The sequence below is a fragment of the Podarcis melisellensis genome (assembly GCF_964234715.1).
Source record: "Podarcis melisellensis genome assembly, chromosome: 3".
Taxonomy (NCBI): Eukaryota; Metazoa; Chordata; class Lepidosauria; order Squamata; family Lacertidae; genus Podarcis; species Podarcis melisellensis.
In genome coordinates this window covers 96203164-96225073 of record NC_138530.1, presented here as the reverse complement: position 1 = coordinate 96225073, position 21910 = coordinate 96203164, and the positions used below count along the sequence as shown (strand labels likewise).

Sequence of the window (21910 nt, the reverse complement as noted above, 5' to 3'; positions counted from 1 at the left end):
TACCATTAAAAAGAGAATAAAACAACTTTCAAAACAGACACAGGAAGTTTAGGCAGCATACTAGCAACAAAACTATGTAGTCTATCAAAAACATTGGGGAAAAGATTAGATTTTCTGTGGCAACAAAATGGTAGTCAAATGCTGTGCTCAAAGAGTGAAGCAGTGTTTTTAATTTCCAGACGTGTTACCTGCTGATGTTCTCATGATGATTACCAATGTATCTGGATGTCTGCCTTACATGCTGCCACCAAAATGCCCCGACAATTGTATGACCAGGAAATACAGACATATCACCGGAGCTTGCCAGAACAGGTAAATCTTACAGCAAGAGGTATAATTATGTTGACTCTCCCCCCTTGTAATGCAAAACAGGCTGGCCTCCCTTGTTTTTCCTTGGGCTTCCATACTCACTTAGTTTCACATTGAAACTCTCTGGGTTTGCTTCATTTGAGAATCCTTAGAATTTTTACAAGCTCGTTTGAAAAATATAGTTGTGATTAAGGATAAATGTTTGCTGTTTAGCCCATTATGGACGCATCTGTTGGCTGTAGATGTTTGTGGGGACGTGCAGTATCATTTAAACCCTGAACCATCTTTGAGGAGCCCCAGTAAGTGCTTTAATGTTACATGTATATTGAATCTGGCAGTTCAGTATTAAGATATATAATGGTACATTGCTTTAAGAACAGCTTAGTTTATGAACAACTTGGATTAAGAATGCTGCAAACCCAGAAGTAGGTGTTTTGGTTTGTGAACTTTGCCTTGGAAGCAGAACATGTTCCACTTCCTGTTGAGTGTAAATTGAGTCCCCCACTGCAATGGGAAAGCACGCCTTGGTTTAAGAATGCTTTGGTTTAAGAACGGACTTCCAGAATGGATTAAGTTCGTAAACCAAGGTACCACTATAGTTAGATTAAGCAACCTTGCATATAAAGAAATATATAAAGTGTAGATTTGCATTCAGGCTGTGAAGTGGAGCTTTATATGAACACAGGTTGCCCTTGGCAGATGATGGGCTGTGTCAAAAAATTGTACCCTACACTTCACTACGGATATTTCTGTGCATTCTTCCTTGAACACTCTTGCTCATGTTGCTGAAGATTCGGGTGTCCCCATTTGTTTCAGCTGAGGGAACAAATCCACAAGCACACAGAATGTGCTTGCAGTTCTGTTTGCCTCCCCACCGCTTTTGAAAAGAAAGGTTTCTTACCCCAGTAACATTCCAGTGATCTGCTAAAATATTAAAGCAATCAGGAAGAAAATCACTGGTTAAGCTGTTAAATTAACATATCATTACTTTTAATTGAGTGAAATAGCACTATGTGCAGTATTTTATGCCATTTCAATAAAGACAAATCAGCTGTAACTAATCTGAATGCTTTATTAAGGCGTACGTCAACCTTCAAATGTGAATTATCGCAGTTAATTAAATGTATTGCTGTCCCACATTGCTTTGCAAATTGAGCCCCTTTGTATACTGAAGATCAATGAAGTATTACTAAAATAATTGTTCCCTGTTAAGTGTCCCTACAGAAACATAAGTGTATGACTAACTTCGTGTAGATCATCTGTGTCTTTCTGTACAGTTGCACCTTGCAGCGACTCCTATATACAGTGGTAACTCAGGTTACATACGCTTCAGGTTACAGACTCTGCTAACCCAGAAATAGTGCTTCAGGTTAAGAACTTTGCTTCAGGATAAGAACAGAAATTGTGCTCCGGCGGCGCGGTGGCAGCAGGAGGCCCCATTAGCTAAAGTGGTGCATCATGTTAAGAGCAGTTTCAGGTTAAGAACAGACCCCTGGAACGAATTAAGTACTTAACCCGAGGTACCACTGTAGAAGGAACAGTCTTTTTTGTTTGGTGCTCCAGTAAATATCTGTTCTTCTTCCTATCATCATCATCATTCCTTACTCATTCTTTAGTGCAGCCTTCCCAGGCTCCAGAAGTTGTTGGACTGCCACTCCCATCAGCCCCAGCTAGCATGGGCAGTGGCAAGGGATTGTGGCAGCTCTACTACAAAACATTTGGAGGGAAAGAGATTGAGAAAGCTGTTTCAGGCACTCCGAGAAGCTTACTTGGGACTTTGTGCTTTCAACTATGTCTTTTGCACAAAGAAAGAATTAATTGCCCCCAGGTTTGGGGAGTTCTGAAAATAGCAAAGGGCTTGCCACAGGCCACTAAACCCATGCAGTTGTGTGTGCACGGACATGAACTTGCCCAACGTTCAACATGAAAACTTCTCATCTTTTTCAACCTCTTTCCTTCCTTATTCCCTTATTACATGGCTTTGGGTGATTTCCTTGAGATCTTAGTTTTCTTTCTTGCTCTTGAGCCATATTTACAGGCCAGGATCCAAAGAGTTACTACTTCAGGAGTGTGGAAGGACTTGGGCACGCCAAGCAAAATGTTTGACATCTCCCCTTCCCCTTTGCTTATGCCATACTGCAAATTCCTTCGAAAATCCCCTCCAGATTCAAGAGAGGTATATCACGTGGCATGGGGTGTTGCCTGTTTGATACCCACAAGTTCAAAGCTCCATTGAGAAAATGGAATTTGTTCCATGGCACTTTGGATCCTGGCCACAGCCTCCAGCTATAAAAAGTTTTGCAGGGGATAGCTGACTTTTTAAAACAAACCTTAAACTTGTTCCATACTTATCTCAAGGCTTGAGGAGTTGCATATGATTGCTTTTCATAAATCTGTCACTGAATTGACCTCATGGCTTTTGAATATTTGCCCACATGCCTGCTGCAGTTAATGTTGCTGGTTATATCAAAATGTATTCTAAAACATTTTAATTGCATAGGGAGCATCCTAGATGGGGAGCCTCCAACACAGCCCTGGCTAGATGGCTTCCTCCAGTTTATGAAGATGGACTAAGTCAGCCCAAAGGATGGAATTACGGTTTCCTACATAATGGATTTCCATTGCCATCGGTTGGTACTCTGTGAAATCATTAAAATGTGTTGTCTTTTTTATTAAAGATTTCTATACCCTGCATCAACAAAGTTTCCAGGCATAGAGCCACAGCACAAGAGAGAATGTGATGAAGGAAAAAATAAAACCCACCCACTAAACAGTAACAAATGAGACTTGCTTCTAAGCAGACTCGCACAGGATCGCAGCACTAATGTAGCTACCACGCAGTAAGGTCCTTTGTTTCTGCCTAAAGATGATTAGAGACAAGCTTCTTGCAGGAGTGGCTGCCTGGGGCTGTGGGTGCCATGCAGCGTGTGTGGCCCTGGCAGTGAAATTTGTGGATGCCTGGCCCCTTCATGGGGAATTTATGGGTGCTCGGGCACCCAGGGCCCCAGGGAGTTGGCACCTATGGCTTCTTGTTTACCGCTTAGAGCAGGACTGAGAAACCTATGGCTCTTCAGATGTTACTGAACTATAACTCCCATCATTCCACACCGTTGACTAGGCTGACTGGGGCTGATTGGTTTCCAACAATCCAGAGAGCCACAGTTTCCCTATCCCTGCCTCAAAACAACTTTGCCAAGAGAGAGGGTGTGTGTGTGTGTGTGTTTTAAGTTGTTCATGTTTAACAATTTAATAAAACTGAAATATGTTTTTAAAATAGAACAACTTTGTGACTTACGTTATTTTGGCTAAAGTGGTCAGTTCTTAGTTGTTTTCACCCACTTTGGCTATTGAATGAAAAGTAAATAGTGTCTCATGTGCCAACTCAGTTAACACTTTTTCTCCAGGTGCGTGAAGTGACAAGAAACATTATTGAGGTATCTAATGAGGCTGTTACTGAGGATGAGCAACATTCTGATATGATCACTGTGTGGGGGCAATACATCAGTCATGACCTTGCATTTACGCCACAGAGTGTAAATCGACCTTCCTTTCTGGGAGAAGCAGACTGCCAACAGACCTGTGAAAACAGGAGTCCATGTTTTCCAATACAGGTATCCTTTCGGTTTGTTTTCTTTAAAATATAACGGTCGATAAAGGTAGTTAAAATACGAGAGAATAAATAAGGCCATGTTTATATTTTGTTGCTAAGCCAAGAGTTTTATCAGAATGGGGCGGGGATTACTATGGTCTTCTGCATCAAGTTTTTCATTCCAGTAAGGAAAGTAGAAACAAATAATTCTCTGTTTTAAAGGTGTCATTCAGTTTAAATTTTCCTATGAAGGCAAAGACAGCGAAACACAAAATCTAGAAAGCTATTATTTCACTGGGGATGAACTGATTTTCAGAGTGTTATCAAAATTCACTAATTTTGAGTTCCTTTTTCAATTAGTTTTTATTGCCCACAATAAGTTAGCATTACAGGTACGCTATTCCATAGGAACATACCCAATAATGAAGTCACTATTGTATACACTGACTGGCAATAGGCCTCCAAGATTTCAGACAGTGGATCTTGACCATCCCTCCCTGGAGATGCTGGGAATTGAATGTGGGACTTCCTGCATGCAAAGCAGATGCTTCTACCACTGAGCCACAGCTGTTCTTGATACTTGTTGTGCTCTAGAAAAAACATCCTTATGTAAGTATTGCTATGAAGGGCAATTTTTTTTCATTATTATTTTTTTTTAGAGTGACTGTGGGCCAGTGACTTTCCAGTGTTTTGCGCAAGAGTCTTTCGCAGCAATGCCTGGAGATGCCAGGGATTGAACATGAGACATTCTGCATGGAAAGCACATACCATACTTTTCCTTGTATAAGACTAGGTTTTTATACTCTAAAATTATGTTCAAAATAGGGGGCGTCTTATACATGGATAGGGACATGGGTGGTGCTGTGGATTAAACCACAGAGCCTAGGACTTGCTGATCAGAAGTTTGGTGGTTCGAATCCCCGCAACGGCGTGAGCTCCCATTGTTTAGTCCCAGCTTCTGCCAACCTAGCAGTTCAAAAGCACATCAAAGTGCAAGTAGATAAATAGGTACCACTCCGGCGGAAAGGTAAACAGAGTTTCCGTGTGCTGCTCTGGTTCACTAGAATCGGCTTAGTCATGCTGGCCACATGACCTGGAAGCTGTACGCCGCCTCCCTCGGCCAATAAAGTGAGATGAGCACCGCAATCGCAAATGGTCAGGGGTCCCTTTACCTTTACCTTAAACATGGATAGTGCATAGGGGGGACGTGGGATTGGTTGATGCCATGAGCCGGAGATGTCAGCAGTGTGTTATTGGTGGCTGCATCAAGGGGTGGTGTTGATTGGCTGTTGCTGCAGTAATTGGGCGGGCAATTGGCTGCTTCTACCAGCGAGGGGACAGACGTTAGCAGGCTGTTGTGACACTCACGAGTGTTAGCGTAGGTCGTAGGTCTGGCAAGTGAGTGTTTTTCGGCAACCCCCCCCCAAAAAAGCTCAACAACTCTAGGCAATCTCCCCCCATTTTCTTAATTTTTTGTCCCCCCAAATAGGGGGCATCTTATACACAGGGGGGGTGTTAGGCACGGAAAAGTATGGTACTCTACCCCTGAGCTATATGGCGCTTCTCTGAGGATATATGTGAGAATATATATGAGTCTGTAATTCTGCTGCATGTTTTTAGTATGGGCTTTCTATCCTTGAAAACGTGTGTTTGGCAAAAGCAATATGATCCCTAGAATTAATGAATGCAATAATTTGCTGTTCTGTGGGAGATTTTTTCCTCCTTCTCCTCCTTCTCCTGGCAAACACTGCTTGAAAAGCAGAAGGCACCTTTGGAAGATATTTTCTACCCATTAGCACCTTCCCCTGAAGAATACAAAAGCTCTCAAGCAAAGAATTCAGTGTTCGCTGGCTTAACAGTCCCCTTACAGTGCCTTCACTATAGCAAGCCTCCCCATTGCCAGATTATTCATTCCTGCTAGTCATTGTTTGTTTCGACATGAAGTCTTTCCCGTTCATTAAAATTCTTACTCCATTTTAAATTTCCCTTTCTGTACAATGCAAGTCAAGAACAACACAGAATAGGGCCTAAATTTAAAGGCCAAATTATAAACCCTTTGAACGAGGAGGTGCACCTACTGAGACTCCCATTTATATAGCTATTTCAGAACCAACAGAAACCTGATACTGCTTAGGATGGACAAGGACAAGAAACCTACCCTGGACATACTACGGGCCCTTGCGAAGAACGTGAACATACTTAACAGATATGGCATAGCAGTTAGGGACCCAGCCTTTACAACCTACAAGCAAAGTTGCTTCTACAGTTCTGGATTTCTATTGGGAACAGTGGTAGGAAGGTGACAGTTGCTTCTCCATCTCTTATCCCATTGCACCTAACAGGAGCATGGGCTAGTTTTCCCTCCCAATCCAAAATCACTCTGCGAAATCTTAAAAGCTGTGCAGCGAGCCAACAGCAATCTGTGTTTCCACAAGAGGAGGAGATGGCCACTAGACAAATTCAAGGAGGCTTTGAAAGAGGATTAGACAAATTCAAGGAGGCTTTCAATAGCAACTATGCACCACCTGGGAATCACAAGTCGGGTCCTGCTTGGGGGTTCTTCTCTCGTAAGCATCTGGTTGGCCACGGTGAGAACAGGATTTTAAACTAATGGGCCTTTGGCCTGATCCAGCAGGTGTCTTCTTATGTTCATATGAACTGGAATTAACTGTTGAAGAAGCAAAGAACACGATGTAGTGGTGGTCAATATGAGGTCCTCCTTCCTATGGCAAGTGGTCAGGGATGACTTGAGCTGTAGCCTTATGGACTGAGCCATTTAGTTTGTTTAGTTTACTTTTAGTTGAAACTGAATTCTTCTTAAGAACATTTTGCTCAGACCTAGGTTTCACTGTGCCAGCAGGGATGGACCAGACAAAAATGCAAACTCTCACGCTTGGAGTTACTCTGACATTTCTGATCTAGATCTTTGTTTCATTCATTTGATTGAGCTAAAGGCGTTTGTGGAATTAAGGTGATGTTATCTGGCAAGCTTCTTGCAGATTGGTAAATAAGTACTTATTTGTAATGTGCTTCTCTGGCCATGTTTTTGAAATGCCACTGAGGGTATTTTGCAGAATAAGAATTGTCAAGGAAAGAGCTATCCTGGCTAGGTTTTGTTTTGCTGCTTCTTCAAATAAGAGGGCTCCATAGAGAGATATTTTTTATTATCCTGGACTTACTTCTTCCTGTGGAATATCATCATGCTCTTCTATAGCACACATTTTGGCAGATGAAAGTACCACGTCAAGCGCTCCACTTGGGAAATGAGCTACAGAACTGCATCCTGTTAACGGTACAGTTTCAGAATATCTAAAGATTGTTTTGTTTTGTACTTGTTTCCCCCATCAGTGGACGATGTGAAATTATAGAGCTGGAAAATGGGCATTCTTCCAAACCAAAGTGTTGCCCTTTTCACCCTTCAAAAAGTAGCAAACAAACATTTATTTAAAACAGATGGGAAAAAATTTTCCTAGGTTATAGTTGGCTACAGTAATACACAAGGCTCGCTCCTGGAAGCTCACCCTGAGGGCTCTTTGCAGTCAGGCAAAACTCACTGTTTGAGGTTCCTTCCACAGGGATGTCAGTCAGCAATTGATGGTGCCTCTGCTGGTGTCAGGTGTGGCACCCTCGCCCTCCTGATATTTGTCTTTCTTCCTTTCATCTTAGGTTTTAAAATTGCCTGGAAACTTTGATTGCCTATGCATTTTGAGAATCTACTGTGGTTTCCCCTTTCCAATTTTTAAACAGTTGTTTTAATACTTTTTTGTAAGTATAGTGAGAATGTTTATTGCTGGTAAAAAACTTTACTATGCCAGATGGCTTAGGGAGGACTCTATGCCAGATGATGATGATGATGATGATGATGATGATGATTATATACTACAGTGGTACCTTGGGTTAAATACGCTTCAGGTTACATACACTTCAGGTTACAGACTCCGCTAACCCAGAAATAGTACCTCAGGTTAAGAACTTTGCTTCAGGATGAGAACAGAAATCGTGCTCCGGCAGCGGCAGCAGGAGGCCCCATTAGCTAAAGTGGTGCTTCAGGTTAAGAACAGTTTCAGGTTAAGAACGGACCTCCGGAACGAATTAAGTACTTAACCTGAGGTACCACTGTACATTAAGGTGTTGTTGATTTTTTAAAAAAAATATCACGTCTAATTGCACCATAAACTATAAATTATTTCCCCCATGCATATAAGGCTCTCCTGCACATATAGGTTGTCCCATTCCTTTCAAAGCAGGTAGCACATACATAAATATCACTCATTTAAGAAATAGCTGCATGGATTCCTTTCAAAGCACAGCTTTCAAAAATCCAAAGATGGATTTTTTAATGCAGTCCCAGTAAAGATGGAAATAACTTATTGATGGTTATAAGGTGTTTCAAAGTGGAACGGACTGTCCTAGAAGGCGATGGACTCTTCTTTGTGGGAAGAAGCAGGTAGCACACACATGAATATCACTCATTTAAGAAATCGCTGCATGGATTATTCTCCTACCTTCAGTATGTTGCGAGATTGAGTATTATAAAATTACTGTCTATTTAAATAGGCTCATACGAAGTCTGATGGGTGTGGGCTTCTGCTGTGTAAAATGTAGCAACTGTACTGTGCAAGAAAATTACAAAAGCTGTTGCTGGTGGTCATATATCTATAGCTTATATGCCCCCTACTTTGCGCAAGGAAGACTTGACACCAAGGCTAGCATAGAAGCTAGCAAACAAAAGAAGCTTCTCATTGTGCCGCCACCTGTCCAATAGGAACATCCAGAAAGATTTTTCTAAAACATTTTGGGAGGTGTTTTTGTCTCCTTCATAGGCAGTGTGCTATCCTGTCGGGTGGGGGGGTCGAAATGCACGTGACCGTTCTCAGTTGTGTATTGTGACTGCCGTCGGCATAATAATACTGACTGCAAATTCTGGCTGCTTTTAATACAAAACACAGCTTCTAAAACAAAGGCAGAGAAAGTTAGATGAACCTATTGCAATGGAAAGTGTATAGGAATGTGTATTTATGAAACTTTGTGGAGCTATTGTGCCACAGGACGTTCACAAGAATCCTTTGTATCTTAGGTCAAGCTAGTTTTTGCTAGTGTCCTGAAAGACACTTGGTACACTGATTAAAAGATGGATTTTTTAATGCAGTCCCAGTTAAGATGTAAATAACTTATTGATGGTTACAAGGTGTTTCAAAGTGGAAGGGACTGTCCTAGAAGGTGGTGGACTCTTCTTTGTGGGAAGTTTCTAAGCAGAAGTTAGATAGCCACCTCTCAGGGATGATGTTGTAGTGGCTTTTCTGTGCTGTGCAGGGAGTTGGATGACCTTTGACCTCCGTTCCAACTCTCCAGTTCTTGGGAAGGAAATGAGCCCCACGCTGGCCCCTTTGTGTCTTGCAAAAATCCTCAAGGGGGAAGGTGTTTGATATGATAATGAGAGTGAACAAGCAGGCAGAAGCAGTTTTTTTCTCTCTCCTCTGAACCTGAGCCAATGCTACATCAGGTACTCATCTGAGCAAAGCATGATGGGACATTGCTTGAGGAAGGAGCTGGTGGATTTGAACTACGTTTTCAGGACAGAGGAGATGAGCTCTGAGGATGAAGAGACACAGAATTAAGGACAGCAGACGGCAAACATACAAATGGTCATCTGTCATGTGTGATCTAGTTGAGATTCCTGCAATACAGGTGATTGGACTAGATCAGGCATCCCCAAACTCAGCCCTCCAGCTGTTTTGGGACTACAACTCCCACCATCCCTAGCTAACAGGACCAGTGGTCAGGGATGATGGGAACTGTAGTCCCCAAACAACTGGAAGGCCTTGTTTGGGGATGCCTGCTCCAAGTAATCCCAGGAACTATAGTTTGTTAAGGGTGCTGGGAATTGTAGCTCTATGAGGGTTAAACAACAGTTCCAAGGATTCTCTTATAAACAAATAAATAAATTGTCACCACATCTGATGGATGGATGTTCATAGAACAATAGAAGCATAGAATTGGAGAGTTGGAAGGGACACATCTAGTTATCTAGTTCAGCGTCATCTAGTTCAGACACCCCCAAACTCGGCCCTCCAGGTCCCGTTAGCAAGGGATGATGGGGGTTGTAGTCCCAAAAACATCTGGAGGGCCGAGTTTGGGGATGCCTGATTTGGAGAAACTTATGACTGTTAAATTGGTACAAGACTGCTTTAAATGTTTGGTGTGGATGTGACCTAAGCCACTTTTCAAAGCTGCAACTGTCCCAAGGCAACTTACCTTATTAACAGTTACAAATAGGTAGCCGTGTTGGTCTGCCATGGTCAAAACAAAAAAAATTCCTTCCAGTAGCACCTTAAAGACCAACTAAGTTAGTTCTTGGTATGAGCTTTCGTGTGCTCATCTGAAGAAGTGTGCATGCACACGAAAGCTCATACCAAGAACTAACTTAGTTGGTCTTTAAGGTGCTACTGGAAGGAATTTTTTTTGTTTTACCTTATTAACAAATATGCTATCATCTATCTATCTATCTATCTATCTATCTGCTAGCTATTTATTTATTTATTTATTTATTTATTTATTTATTTATTTATTTGAAAGCATTAAAACATATGATTCAAATCACAAGAAACTAGCCAGTTCTATTAAATGTGCCCAATGCAATTAAATGGATTATCTGCCCCTTTGAACAATTTGTGTTTTAGGGTTTGTTTTTCAACCTCGATTTATTTACGTTCCTTTCTTAAGGATTGAGAATAAGAAACATCCCTCTGAGCAACGGATTTCTTTTCTCAAAATAGAAGGACCCTCTTGAGTATGATAATTACAATTCAAAGAGAGATTTTAATAGCTGGTAGCTATTTGATGGCCTCTGCAGTAATTAATAAAAAAAAAGTCAGCGTCGTAATTATATTTTATTTAAAATAGCCTTGGTGATAAATACAATTAAATAGCTGAAAATATTTTCTTCTAATGATTCAGGATGAAACATCCTGTGAATATACTGCCTCTAATTTTAAGCAGAGGATCTGCTCTCTAACTCTTCAATGTGAAAAGCTAAGGTCAGGTGGGTACTTTTAAGCAGAGCTAGAATCCTGTTCTAGAAGTATTTCTTTATTGATAGAGTTCATCAAATAACCGAGGTGGGTTGTTATCTTCCTGCCAAAGGAGGAGGCAGAAGGCACCTAGAAGGTCACTAGTTTAGGCAAGGTACTGCCCTAGGATCCATAGATCATGTGAGTGTTTGCAAAGGTTCTCTTGCATACAGCAGTACTTGCCCAGGATGAGGAACCTGTAGCCTTCCACATATTGTCAGGCTCCAACTCCCATCAGCCCCTGACAGGGATGAGTTAGAAGTCCAGCAACATCTGGAGGGCCACAGATTGCCCATCTCCGGTCTACACAATTGGTAACTTTGTGTTCTCAATGACAGTTGTGTGGACAGAGCCCCGCATATGTATTGGGGCTCTGTTCAGGTATTCAGATAAAGGTATGCAGGTTGAAAATACAGCCTGATACTCCTTTCCATGTGCATCGAAGTCTTTAAATTCATTTAATCTTATCCGGCAGAGCTTTTCTTCTGAGTTAGCGCTGGGAAATGAGGTGAACTACCAAAAGGAGCCTAGTTCATTTTCGTCCTGTAATTTCTCAGAGCACATTTTTTGGAGCATTGATGATGTCTCCTAGGTACATACAATTGTTGCAAGCATTGGTGTTACTCTTACAGATCACATAGGATTTGGGGTCTATGTAGGATGATGTTTCACAGTGGTTCTGTGATTGGAACACCACATAGCGTGTTCTCCTTCATGGAGATCACGTGTTGCGGTAGGGGCTAGCAAGACACCCTGCTGTTGCTGGGTGGGAAAGAGTTTGGCCACCATTAGGAGAGGGCAGGTTGTTGCTGGAGAGTATTATATGTTGCCATTTTTTGATTGACAGCCCTAGTCTTTAAATGCCCTGCACACAGCGTTGAGCTTCCTCTTTTTGCTGGGTGCATCGGATCACCCTCCCTCCCTCCCTATTTTAGGCTGTTTGCTTGACCTTGCTATGCCTGTCATGGGGTCGTCTGCTTTGGGGGCAGGGGCCTGGTAGGAATTTTGTCCACTTGGTTGATTGGCTGGTGCCATTTGGTTTTTGCCTACTGCGTAGCAAATCGTCACAACTTGTAAGGTTGCGGTTAGACATTGGTTTGGGAAGTGGTTGGTGGAGGGGTGTGGATTTGGCTGTGCCTGCCCCTCCAAAAGTGCTGCTACTGCAAGGGTTTTCCATTAAAGGAACCCAGGGGCTCACTGTGCTTTTGTCCGAACCCTCTGGCAAGGGGCTAGGGCCACACAAGAGCCCCTGGGAGCATTCTGGGGAGAGGTGAGGCATGGTTCCCAGTCCCGTCTCTCTCCCCGGGTGTTTTAGCCTTTTCTGACTTCGCAGGCGTGTGAATGTCAGACTATCCCCATGCAGGGTCAGATAGTCGCAACTAATGCCTAAGCAACCACTCACATTGCTTGTAATTTAATAAAGTAGTGGCCAAAATTATGCCAAAAACCTAAAACAAAAATAATGTGTCACTTGTGTTTTATTGGGGGGTGTCTTGGGGACCTCGACACGCAACTATTTTTCTTTTCTAGAAAAAAAGAAGTGTCTAAGGGAGGGGCTTATTTGGGTCAGGATCATTGAGGGTGGGGAGAAGAAGGCATCTAAGGGAGGGGCTTATTTGGGTCAGGATCATTGAGGGTGGGGAGAAGAAGGCATCTATGTTTTGGCTCCAATGCACCATCTCTAACGCAATTTGCCCAAAGAACTGCAATGAACCACAGAAGGGAAAACTTTCAGGTACAAAATTATGCCCCTATATTTTCCCCTTGTAATAGACAAGCTGAACTTTCCTTCTGGCATGGTACTGTGCAAAGGAAATGGCTTCATGTAAATACACTACAGTAAGAGTTATCGGTTGCATGAACAAGAAGACATGAGGCATGTTTGATGTCACTTAAAAAGGAACATAGTAAGGACATAAAGAAATACATTAAAATACGTAAATGAAGGGGTAATAACATACAAAATGAATTGCATGAGGGGAAATTTCTTTGCAGAAATGTGTATTTGAGGAAAAATTGCATACAGAAGTATGTATTAGTTACAGATAGGTAGCCGTGTTGGTCTGCCATAGTCAAAACAAAAAAAATTCCTACAGTAGCACCTTAAAGACCAACTAAGTCAGTTCTTGGTATGAGCTTTCGTGTGCATGCACACTTCTTCAGATACACTGAAACAGAAGTTTCCAGACCCTTCTATATAGTGAGAAGGTGGGGAGGGGTATTACTCAGAAGGGTGGTGGGAATGGGTGATTGGCAGATAGCTGTGATGAGCCTGTTGACGACTCTTAACGACTGCAATAGGTCTTACAGGAAAAAGCAAGGGGTGAAAAGGTGAAAAATGGCTTTGTCATGTATAATGAGATAAGAATCCAAGGTCTTTGTTCAGACCAGGTTTCTCCATGGTTTTAAGTTTGGTGATAAGTTGCAATTCAGCAGCTTCTCTTTCCAGTCTATTTCTGAAATTCCTTTGTAGTAAAACAGCTACTTTGAGATCTTGTATAGAATGTCCTGGGAGATTGAAGTGTTCTCCTACTGGTTTCTCTGTCTTGTGATTCCTGATGTCCGATTTATGTCCGTTTATTCTTTGGCGTAAGGTCTGGCCTGTTTGTCCAATATAGAGAGCTGAAGGACACTGTTGGCATTTGATGGCATACACAATGTTAGACGATGAGCAATGAAATAGTCCCGGGATGGTATGTGTGATGTTGTTGGGGCCAGTAATGGTGTTGTCCGGGTGTATGTGGCAGCAAAGTGGGCATCTGGGTTTATTGCAGGCTCTGGTGCCAGTGTCCGTGTTAGGTCTGGTTGTAGTATTATTGTGGGTTAGGAGTTGTTTAAGACTGGGTGGCTGTCTGTAGGCAATGAAAGGTCTTCCTCCCAGAGCTTGAGAAAGAGAACTGTCATTGTCCAGGAGAGGTTGTAGATCTCTGATGATGCGTTGTACTGTTTTAACTTGGGAGCTGTATGTGATGACTAGAGGTGTTCTGTTATTTTCTTTTTTGGGTCTGTCTTGCAGCAAGTTCTCTCTGAGTATCAGTCTGGCTCTGTTGATCTGTTGTCTAACTTCATCTGTTGGGTATTTTAGTTCTAAAAAGGTTTGCTGTAGATTTCTTAGGTGAGAGTCTCTGTCTGTAGAATTGGAACAGATGCGGCTGTAACGTAGTGCCTGGCTATATACAATGGACTGTTTGGTATTGTCAGGGTTTCAGGGAGAGAAGAGCAGATGGGGGAGGAGACAGAGAGCGAGGGGGAAGAATCCCAGAGAGATGAGGAGGAGGATGACGATGACCAGAGGTCGTCCATGAGTCTGTCCAGTGAGTCAGAGGACTCACAAAAGGGAGCCCCCCTGGTCAGACCAAAGGGAGGCCAAGGGGGAAGCAGTGAGGAGCAGGGGAGCGAAGGGAGAAGCCCCAGTGGGAGTTGGACACCGGAGCCGGCTTCTCAGCCGGAACGGGGTGAAGGGGGTGGAGTTACCAGTGTGTCAGAGGGAGCAGAGCAAGAAGGAGACAGGGGAAGGAGATCGGAGCAGGACGCTCAGCCGGAGGGGGTGGAGAGTAGCACCGGGAGCAGTGTAGCGGTCGAGAGAAAGGTCAGAAGCAACGTACGCGCGCCAAGTTCAAATGTAGAGGCGCGCGGAAGTGAGGAGAGCCCTGGGGAGGAGCCCGGCCCCAAAGCGAGAAGGAGGGGGGCAGAGGCATCAGAGGATTCAGCCTCGGGCGAGTCCCGGCGAGGGGGAACCCAGGGGGGCAGAAAGATCCTGCGGAAAAGGAAGGAGAGGAAGAGGTGGTCCAGCACAAGCCTCTTAAATTGGTGCCGAGGCGGTACGGATTCAGAGGGGACTTCAGCGGTCTAACGTTACAGACGTAGAGTCACAAAGATGGAATGTAAACGCAACCATGATCTTCAATAAAGACTTTCTGTAAATAAACCGGATTGGAGTTGGGTCTCTTGTGAGCTGGGACCAGACGGGTGGCTCTGACAGGTATGTTTGGGATGGTAGCTAGAGGCATGTAGATATGCTTGTCGGAAGTATGTATATTAGGAGAAATCCACACAAAAATGCTGGTGAGCTTTCAAGGGGACTTTTAAAAATGTAGAGAACTTAAGAATGGGGAAACGAGAAATGGGGAGGAACAAAAACTGACAGATTCCTACCCCGCCCCCTGCTGCCACTTGGTGTGTTGCAAGAAACTTTTCACCTTAGTTCACTAAGTAATTAAATGCCTAGAGAATTTATTCAGATTCTACTTCACAAACAGCATTTCAAAAGAATATAGGATCCAATATAGTCATACCAAGCAATAGTAGGAACAGTGTTGCCATAGATTCACATGGTGCTCTGGCTCTGAGGAATTTACAGTTTAAATTGGGAAAGGAAGAGAAGAATGAAAGAGGGGTGGATATGAGCAATGGGAGTTACCTGGGTTTAGGTTTATTTTCAGCTGGGGGAATGGAGGTCCATTGGATTCTAAAAATTCCTTCCCTTCAATTGAAAGGGAAAATAAGATGCATCTAAACGACCAAATTAATAAAGGAGGCAAATACTGCATCAGGGGAACATCAAGCAAAGAAAACACTTGATTACACAACAGAGGCAATAAAGGCCACGATTAACCAGAGAAATATTCATTGTCAAAATAAAGGATCACTCCTTGGAACTGTTTCCACTAAACTAATGAGCAAAGAAGTGGGAGCATTTATTAATCAAACAAGTTTTAATCAGCTTAGAAGATAAGCAAGTATTTAACATAATAGCCTCCTTGATAACATTCCCCACAGTAATGAGTTTTCAGTGCTATTTTAGAAAAAAAAAATACCAACATGGCCTATTGAATAATGTGGGGGGGAAATGTCATTAAGCCACAGATTTTAAAGCTCCATTAGAAGTATCCTTCAGCCCTCATCATCTCATTTAAATCCCAGATTTCCCCTCTGTGTGCCTGGCATTTCCCCCACTCAGTCTGGTTTTTCTCCACCTGCATTAACACAAATTTAAAAATCCCCTTTTTGTTTGTTAATAGCACCTTGAACATGGAACAGATTTGATGCATTTATAATGTAATATATGATACCTGCAAGATTAATATAGGGGTTTATAGAGCTTATCTTGACTTCTAGAGTATACGCTTAAAAAAAAAAGAACTACTCTCAACAGCAAACAGAAGAAAAGGTGGATTAGGTCAGCAATCTCTACAAAGCTGGTGCTTTTTTTCTTTATCAAAGCACTGCAGAGGTTTCCCTTGAGGGGTTATTTTAGCAAACTGTATTGAAAAGTACCAGCCCTTCCTTAACAATCATACATAATGGCAGAGAAAATGTGTCCTCTTTCCAAAGTTTGGTTATCTTTTGAAATTCACAACTGAGAGTTCTCACTGAGGACTGCCCCATGAGGGAACGACCCATTTTTCTTATCCTGCCTTGTCATAGTTCATTACATTAGGTGATGCGTTGCTAAACTTCAGACAAAATGGGTAGGGGCAACAGGGCCTCCCGACGACAATTTGATTCCTTTGGAGGCAAAGGACAAGATGGAGTTCCATCATCTCCCATTCTGTGCACAGAAACCTACTTCAATACCAGTAGCAGAACAACATCCTTCCCTGCAGCTGAGGGCACCAGGTTAGCTTAGGGGTTGTAGGACGGCCATGTGTACACACAGGTCTACTGTCCCAACACCTTGCTTTCATTCTCTCTTTCCCAGCATCTGCTAAGCCAGCTGACCCTCATTTTGTCTGGCCAGGGGGAGAAACACATTTCTAAGTCGTATTTTCTTGTAGGTATGTCAGGTAAAAAAATGTGTATGTGGATTTTGTGCACCCTTCATTTTCAAATACTGCACATACACACACACATACATACCTTTATTCTGGTGGGCTACTGAAAACCTCCCGTCATTCTTACAAATATCTGAGAAATTTGCCAATTGCCTGCCCTGGACAGGATTGCACTTCCTCTGAAGGAGCAGGAATGCAATCTGCCTTCTGGTTCCAGCTTCATCCCTGGAGACCTAGGTAGCCTTGGTGGTAGCTGAGACTGGTGTCAGCATAATGTACCTCTGCTCAGAGATCGACAGTGGCTGTCAATTTGTTACTGGGCCAAATTCAAAGTGTTACTATGAAGCCCTTAGCAGCTTAGGAACAGTTTACTTGAAGGGCCGCCTTATTCCAATTATGCCTGTTCAACCACTTTGTCATTCACATGAGTAATACACGTATTTACAAGACCAACACCCTATATATTCTCATATTTTAACTCTTCCCCCTCACCCCACAAAAAAACAGTTTTTAAAAACAGAGCCCATATGTTGTGAAACTGCAAATGATATCTGTGTCCATTAAAACTTGGGGGCCCTTTGAGTGATTATGTATTGATGGGGTATTAACTGATGCCTAAACTGAAACTGCAGATTTTCCACTGAATAAATTTCAAATAAAGACCTGGAACTGTAAAATGGAAGACAATCAGACCTGCAAAACAGCAAAAATATATATCAATATATTCCTTTAATTTGTCTATAGAGCTCAACTGTTTAACAGTAACAACTAAAAGGATTTGTCCTTTCTAAACAAGGGCATTAAACTGCTTTATGCCAAGTGCAAGGGGAAGGGTGTGATTTGTGCTCATGCCCCTGTTCCCTTGACAACTGGTGTTATGTACTGAGTTGAATAGGATCCAAAAGGCAGCAGTCTGATTGGTCCTAGAACAATTCAGCAGTCTTATTGGTCCGCAGGAGCCACCCAATCCAGCTCCAGGTGGAAGTGAATCCATAACCTGATTGGCCTACAGGAGAATCCCGGAATTAGCCAATCACGGGCAGCCCATTGTGTAAATAATGTATATAAAGCAGATATTTTGGGGAAACATTCATTCCTCCTCACCACTATGAGCTGAATAAAGAGCATGAAATCCACTCTCCACTCCGAGTATATTTCAACTGATGTGTCATGAAAATGAAAGAGGCCTTCCACTCAGAGATCTAATCCACTGTGTGCACAATACACCATAAGAAGCAGCCCTACAAGTTCAGCCACATGTGCATCAGCAAGAGTTGTGTCATAGTTGTGCAGTATGTTCCCTAACAAAAGGTTTTTTACCTAATCCACAGGTTTTTGCCAATGATACGTTCTCTACGAGCCTGAGCTGCCTGCCATTTTACCGCTCATCCCCTGCATGTGCCACTGGTCACCAAGGATTTCTCATAGGAAACCTCTCTGTCTTAAATCCAAGGCAACAGATTAACAGCCTCACCTCCTTCCTTGACGCATCGACTGTTTATGGCAGCACGCCTGCAACAGAGAACAAACTGAGGAACCTGACAAGCGAAGAGGGCCTCCTGAGAATAAACACGCAATATTTTGACAATGGCCGTGAATACCTTCCTTTTGTGGCCCAGGTGCCTTCCCTTTGCACCCAAGACCCCAAGGCGGACAAGAAAGAAAGGATTGAATGCTTCATGGCAGGAGACAGTCGAGCTAGTGAAGTCCCTTCACTGGCAGCTATGCATACACTTTGGTTGCGAGAGCACAACCGCCTGGCAAAAGCACTGAAGAAAGTCAACCCTCACTGGAGTCCTGAAACTATCTATCAAGAGGCCCGCAAAATCGTTGGCGCGCTGCATCAGGTAAGCTGACATTTACCTGCATGTCATTGCGCGTCATACTTTTTGATTCTGACACTACACAAATAACAAAGTGTGTTTGCATAAATAAACATGGGAGGGGGTGAGGAGTGCACCCACGGTTCCTGCCCTTGTTCAGTTGGAGATGCAAGTTGGGCCATGCATATCAACTGCTCTTTTCAGGGCTCCAGAGCACTGAGCCTATGCAAAAAAGAAGTGTTGACATGGGTTTGGACCAGTAGGCATCAATCACATCACTGCGCCCTCTCTATCTGCAAGCTGCCTGTTATCCCAAGTCACTCTGCACACACGCCCTGCACCCTATTAGCCAACTCCTAGGGGCCAAGGTAGGGACATGGGTGGCGCTGTGGGTTAAACCACAGAGCCTAGGACTTGCCGATCAGAAGGTTGGCGGTTCGAATCCCGGCAACGGGGTGCAGTTCAAAAGCACATCAAAGTGCAAGTAGATAAATAGGTACCGCTCCAGCGGGAAGGTAAACTGTGTTTCCGTGCGCTGCTCTGGTTCGCCAGAAGCGGCTTAGTCATGCTGGCCACATGACCCGGAAGCTGTACGCTGGCTCCTTCGGCCAATAAAGCGAGATGAGCGCCGCAACCCCAGAGTCAGCCACAACTGGACCTAATGGTCAGGGGTCCCTTTACCTTTATTATGTCTAGCAGGCATATCGTCCATGAGCTTTATTCTCCTTGTCTACAGAGTTTCCAACTATTTGAAGAGGGGTGGAGAGTACTTAGCTTGTTTCATCTCTTAAGTCTATGCTTTCAATTTTCTCTCATTCTTTTCTGGCAAGTTCTGCTGCCCTGTGCGTTTTATCCTGGATAACTTCTCTTTATAGTTCCACTTTATAGTTCTACCTTACAGTCCTTTGGGGGCATAGTTTGCAAAACTGCATTTTGTAGGCATGTAACTGCACTCCTTAAAAGAGATTAGAGATTTACGGTGCACAAACGCTTTGCCTCTAACGCCCTTTACCACATGAAGCAAGATGAAAAATTATAAGGGTAGATTACACACACATACATATAGTGCTTTGTGAAGGAATCCTATTTCTCTTTCCAGCTGCTTACATGAGCCTGGAGTAGGGTTGCTCAACAAGGGAGAAGTTTCATTTCCCCCAATAAAGCTGAACAACTTTTGTGTCTGGAATTTTACTTCTTGGAATATGGCAACGCTAGCCTGGAGCATGAGTAATTTACAGAACATGGGTGGAATCCAGTTCGTTTCTTGCATTTACAGGGCCTTGAAGTTGATGATCTACATTTTGCATCTAGACAGTGGACTGGATACAGGTCACCTGGCCACAATCTTTTTCACTATTTTTGGGTGGATTGTGTTTCTATTTAAATCATACTAATTGTTTCTAAATTTGCACCTATACATCTTAATTAGCCTGTGCGAATCTTATGCAAATCTGATTAATATTTTGTCCTCTTCTAATAATGTACTTTCCATTTGGGGGCAATGTGCAAGTAGCTGCCCTACCTCTTATACAAAACCTATACAGTCATACCTTGGATCTCAATTGCCTTGGCTCCCGAACGATGGAAACCCAGAAGTGAGTGTTCCATAGTGAGGACTGCGCCACATCAGGGAAGAGGTTTTTTATGTGACCTCAAGTGTGAAAAGTTCATTTGCAGATCAGAAAGCAAGATTTTCTATTTGTAAAGATGGTTTTTCTACACAGAGGATCATTGGAGCATGTGACTGTGCACCTGTAATTCCAAGCAGTATTCGTGCTTCCACCTCAGAAATCTATCAGCTTATTCTGGGGCATCGATAGACAAGGACTTGCTCATCCTGGGCACATGGACAGATTGATCAATAAAAGCAAACCCACACATAGCAGCCTGGTAGAGCTTTCAAGTGATCAGTTATTTCTTGAGAAGAAGAAAAAACAAAGTCTAGCATGCATATATATATATATATATATGCATGCTAGACTTTGTTTTTTCTTCTCAAGAAATAACTGATCACTTGAAAACTCTACCATAGAGAGAGAGAAAGGATAAATGTTCTATTAGCTTCCTATGTCTAAGGCGAGAAGTTCAGTGGTCTGCCTACTGATCCAATAACAGCATGCAACACTGATCAGGTGCATATACCTGCCATTCTGAGAAACTGCTCATACTCAACAAAGGTGAGTTCATCACACAGTAGTCCTGTTCATGTGTTCAGAAGAGCAGGATGTGCCCACAAAGCCTGCCCCCTCCGTCATTTCACTGTCACTACCACTCATGGATCCTCCACACTATGCAGGCTAAACTAGACGATCAGGGCTGTAAATGGCACAGGTATCCTCCACAAGCAGAAAAGGATCTGCAGTGCAGAAGTTCTGCACCCCAACAAATGGAGGACAGTGGGAGAAGATATAGTGTTGCAACAGGAGGAGGAATGTTCCTTCCATCTTACAATGATATACAGGAAGAGAAGGGTGGAATCTAGACACATATGAAAAACATTGTGAAATTCTTTTTTTAAAAAAAAAAGTTTTGAAAAATATATTGAATTTGCCATAGCTCACCATCGCCATCTAGTGTCAAATTTGTATAATGCACTTCACAACACACTTAAAACGTTTTATTTGCTGCTGTATAGCTGAGTCCAAGATCAGAATACGTGGTTATGCCTTCTGGCAGCCCGATTCATGTTCCCAAAAGCAGATTTTGACTTTGGGCAACTGGACTATAGTTGCCTTTGTGAAGAGAAATATGCCACCTAATGGCAATAAAATATATAGCAAAAGTTATTCCTGCATCTCTCATTTGGAGCTGGGCATCAGACCGTCTAAGTTATGCTCTTTATGAAGCTGTTCACATTTCTATGTGAGAATTCTAATTAGGATACAAAAAGATTGCACACTTCATTTAATCTTAAATAAAAATCTCTTAACGACCCTGAACATCAGTCTTCCTTATAGCTTCCTCGCACGCACTTTGCAAGTCCCTCTGTCTTAAATGTGCTGTTTGCTTTAAAATAATTGCCTTGAAAGGCTCAGAATGGCTTTTTGGCAGTAGTTAGCACTGAACAAATCTGGAAAGAAGAAGAAGAAACCCAATGCACACTAGGCTTCTGGGCACTCAAATGTTAGTGTCTTGGAATCAGACACATTCTGCCCTCAGACAAAATAATTTCCAAAAGGCATTTTCTGTGTATGACTCTGGGCTACTCATCATCTGTCTGAGTATCAGAGATTAATGAGATCAGCCTGTGGCACATTAGAAATGATTTGGAGTGGATTTAGTCAGTTCAGGGACACACATGCCAACTCTATATGCAACTCGGCTACTTAGAGCGTCAGCAGCCTC

General features: G+C 42.8%; 1 protein-coding gene across 5 annotated transcripts in view; it reads left to right on the top strand.

Moving 5' to 3' along the window:
• TPO (thyroid peroxidase) overlaps positions 1 to 21910 on the top strand; it is a 97513-nt gene that overhangs the window by 31276 nt on the left and 44327 nt on the right. For all 5 annotated transcript variants that reach the window (XM_081906103.1, XM_081906100.1, XM_081906102.1 and 2 more), the window contains exons 5-8: positions 180 to 312; positions 2810 to 2939; positions 3714 to 3920; positions 18074 to 18589. In XM_081906103.1, the coding sequence (XP_081762229.1) occupies positions 180 to 312; positions 2810 to 2939; positions 3714 to 3920; positions 18074 to 18589 (986 nt within the window). The remainder of the gene's footprint in view (positions 1 to 179; positions 313 to 2809; positions 2940 to 3713; positions 3921 to 18073; positions 18590 to 21910) is intronic.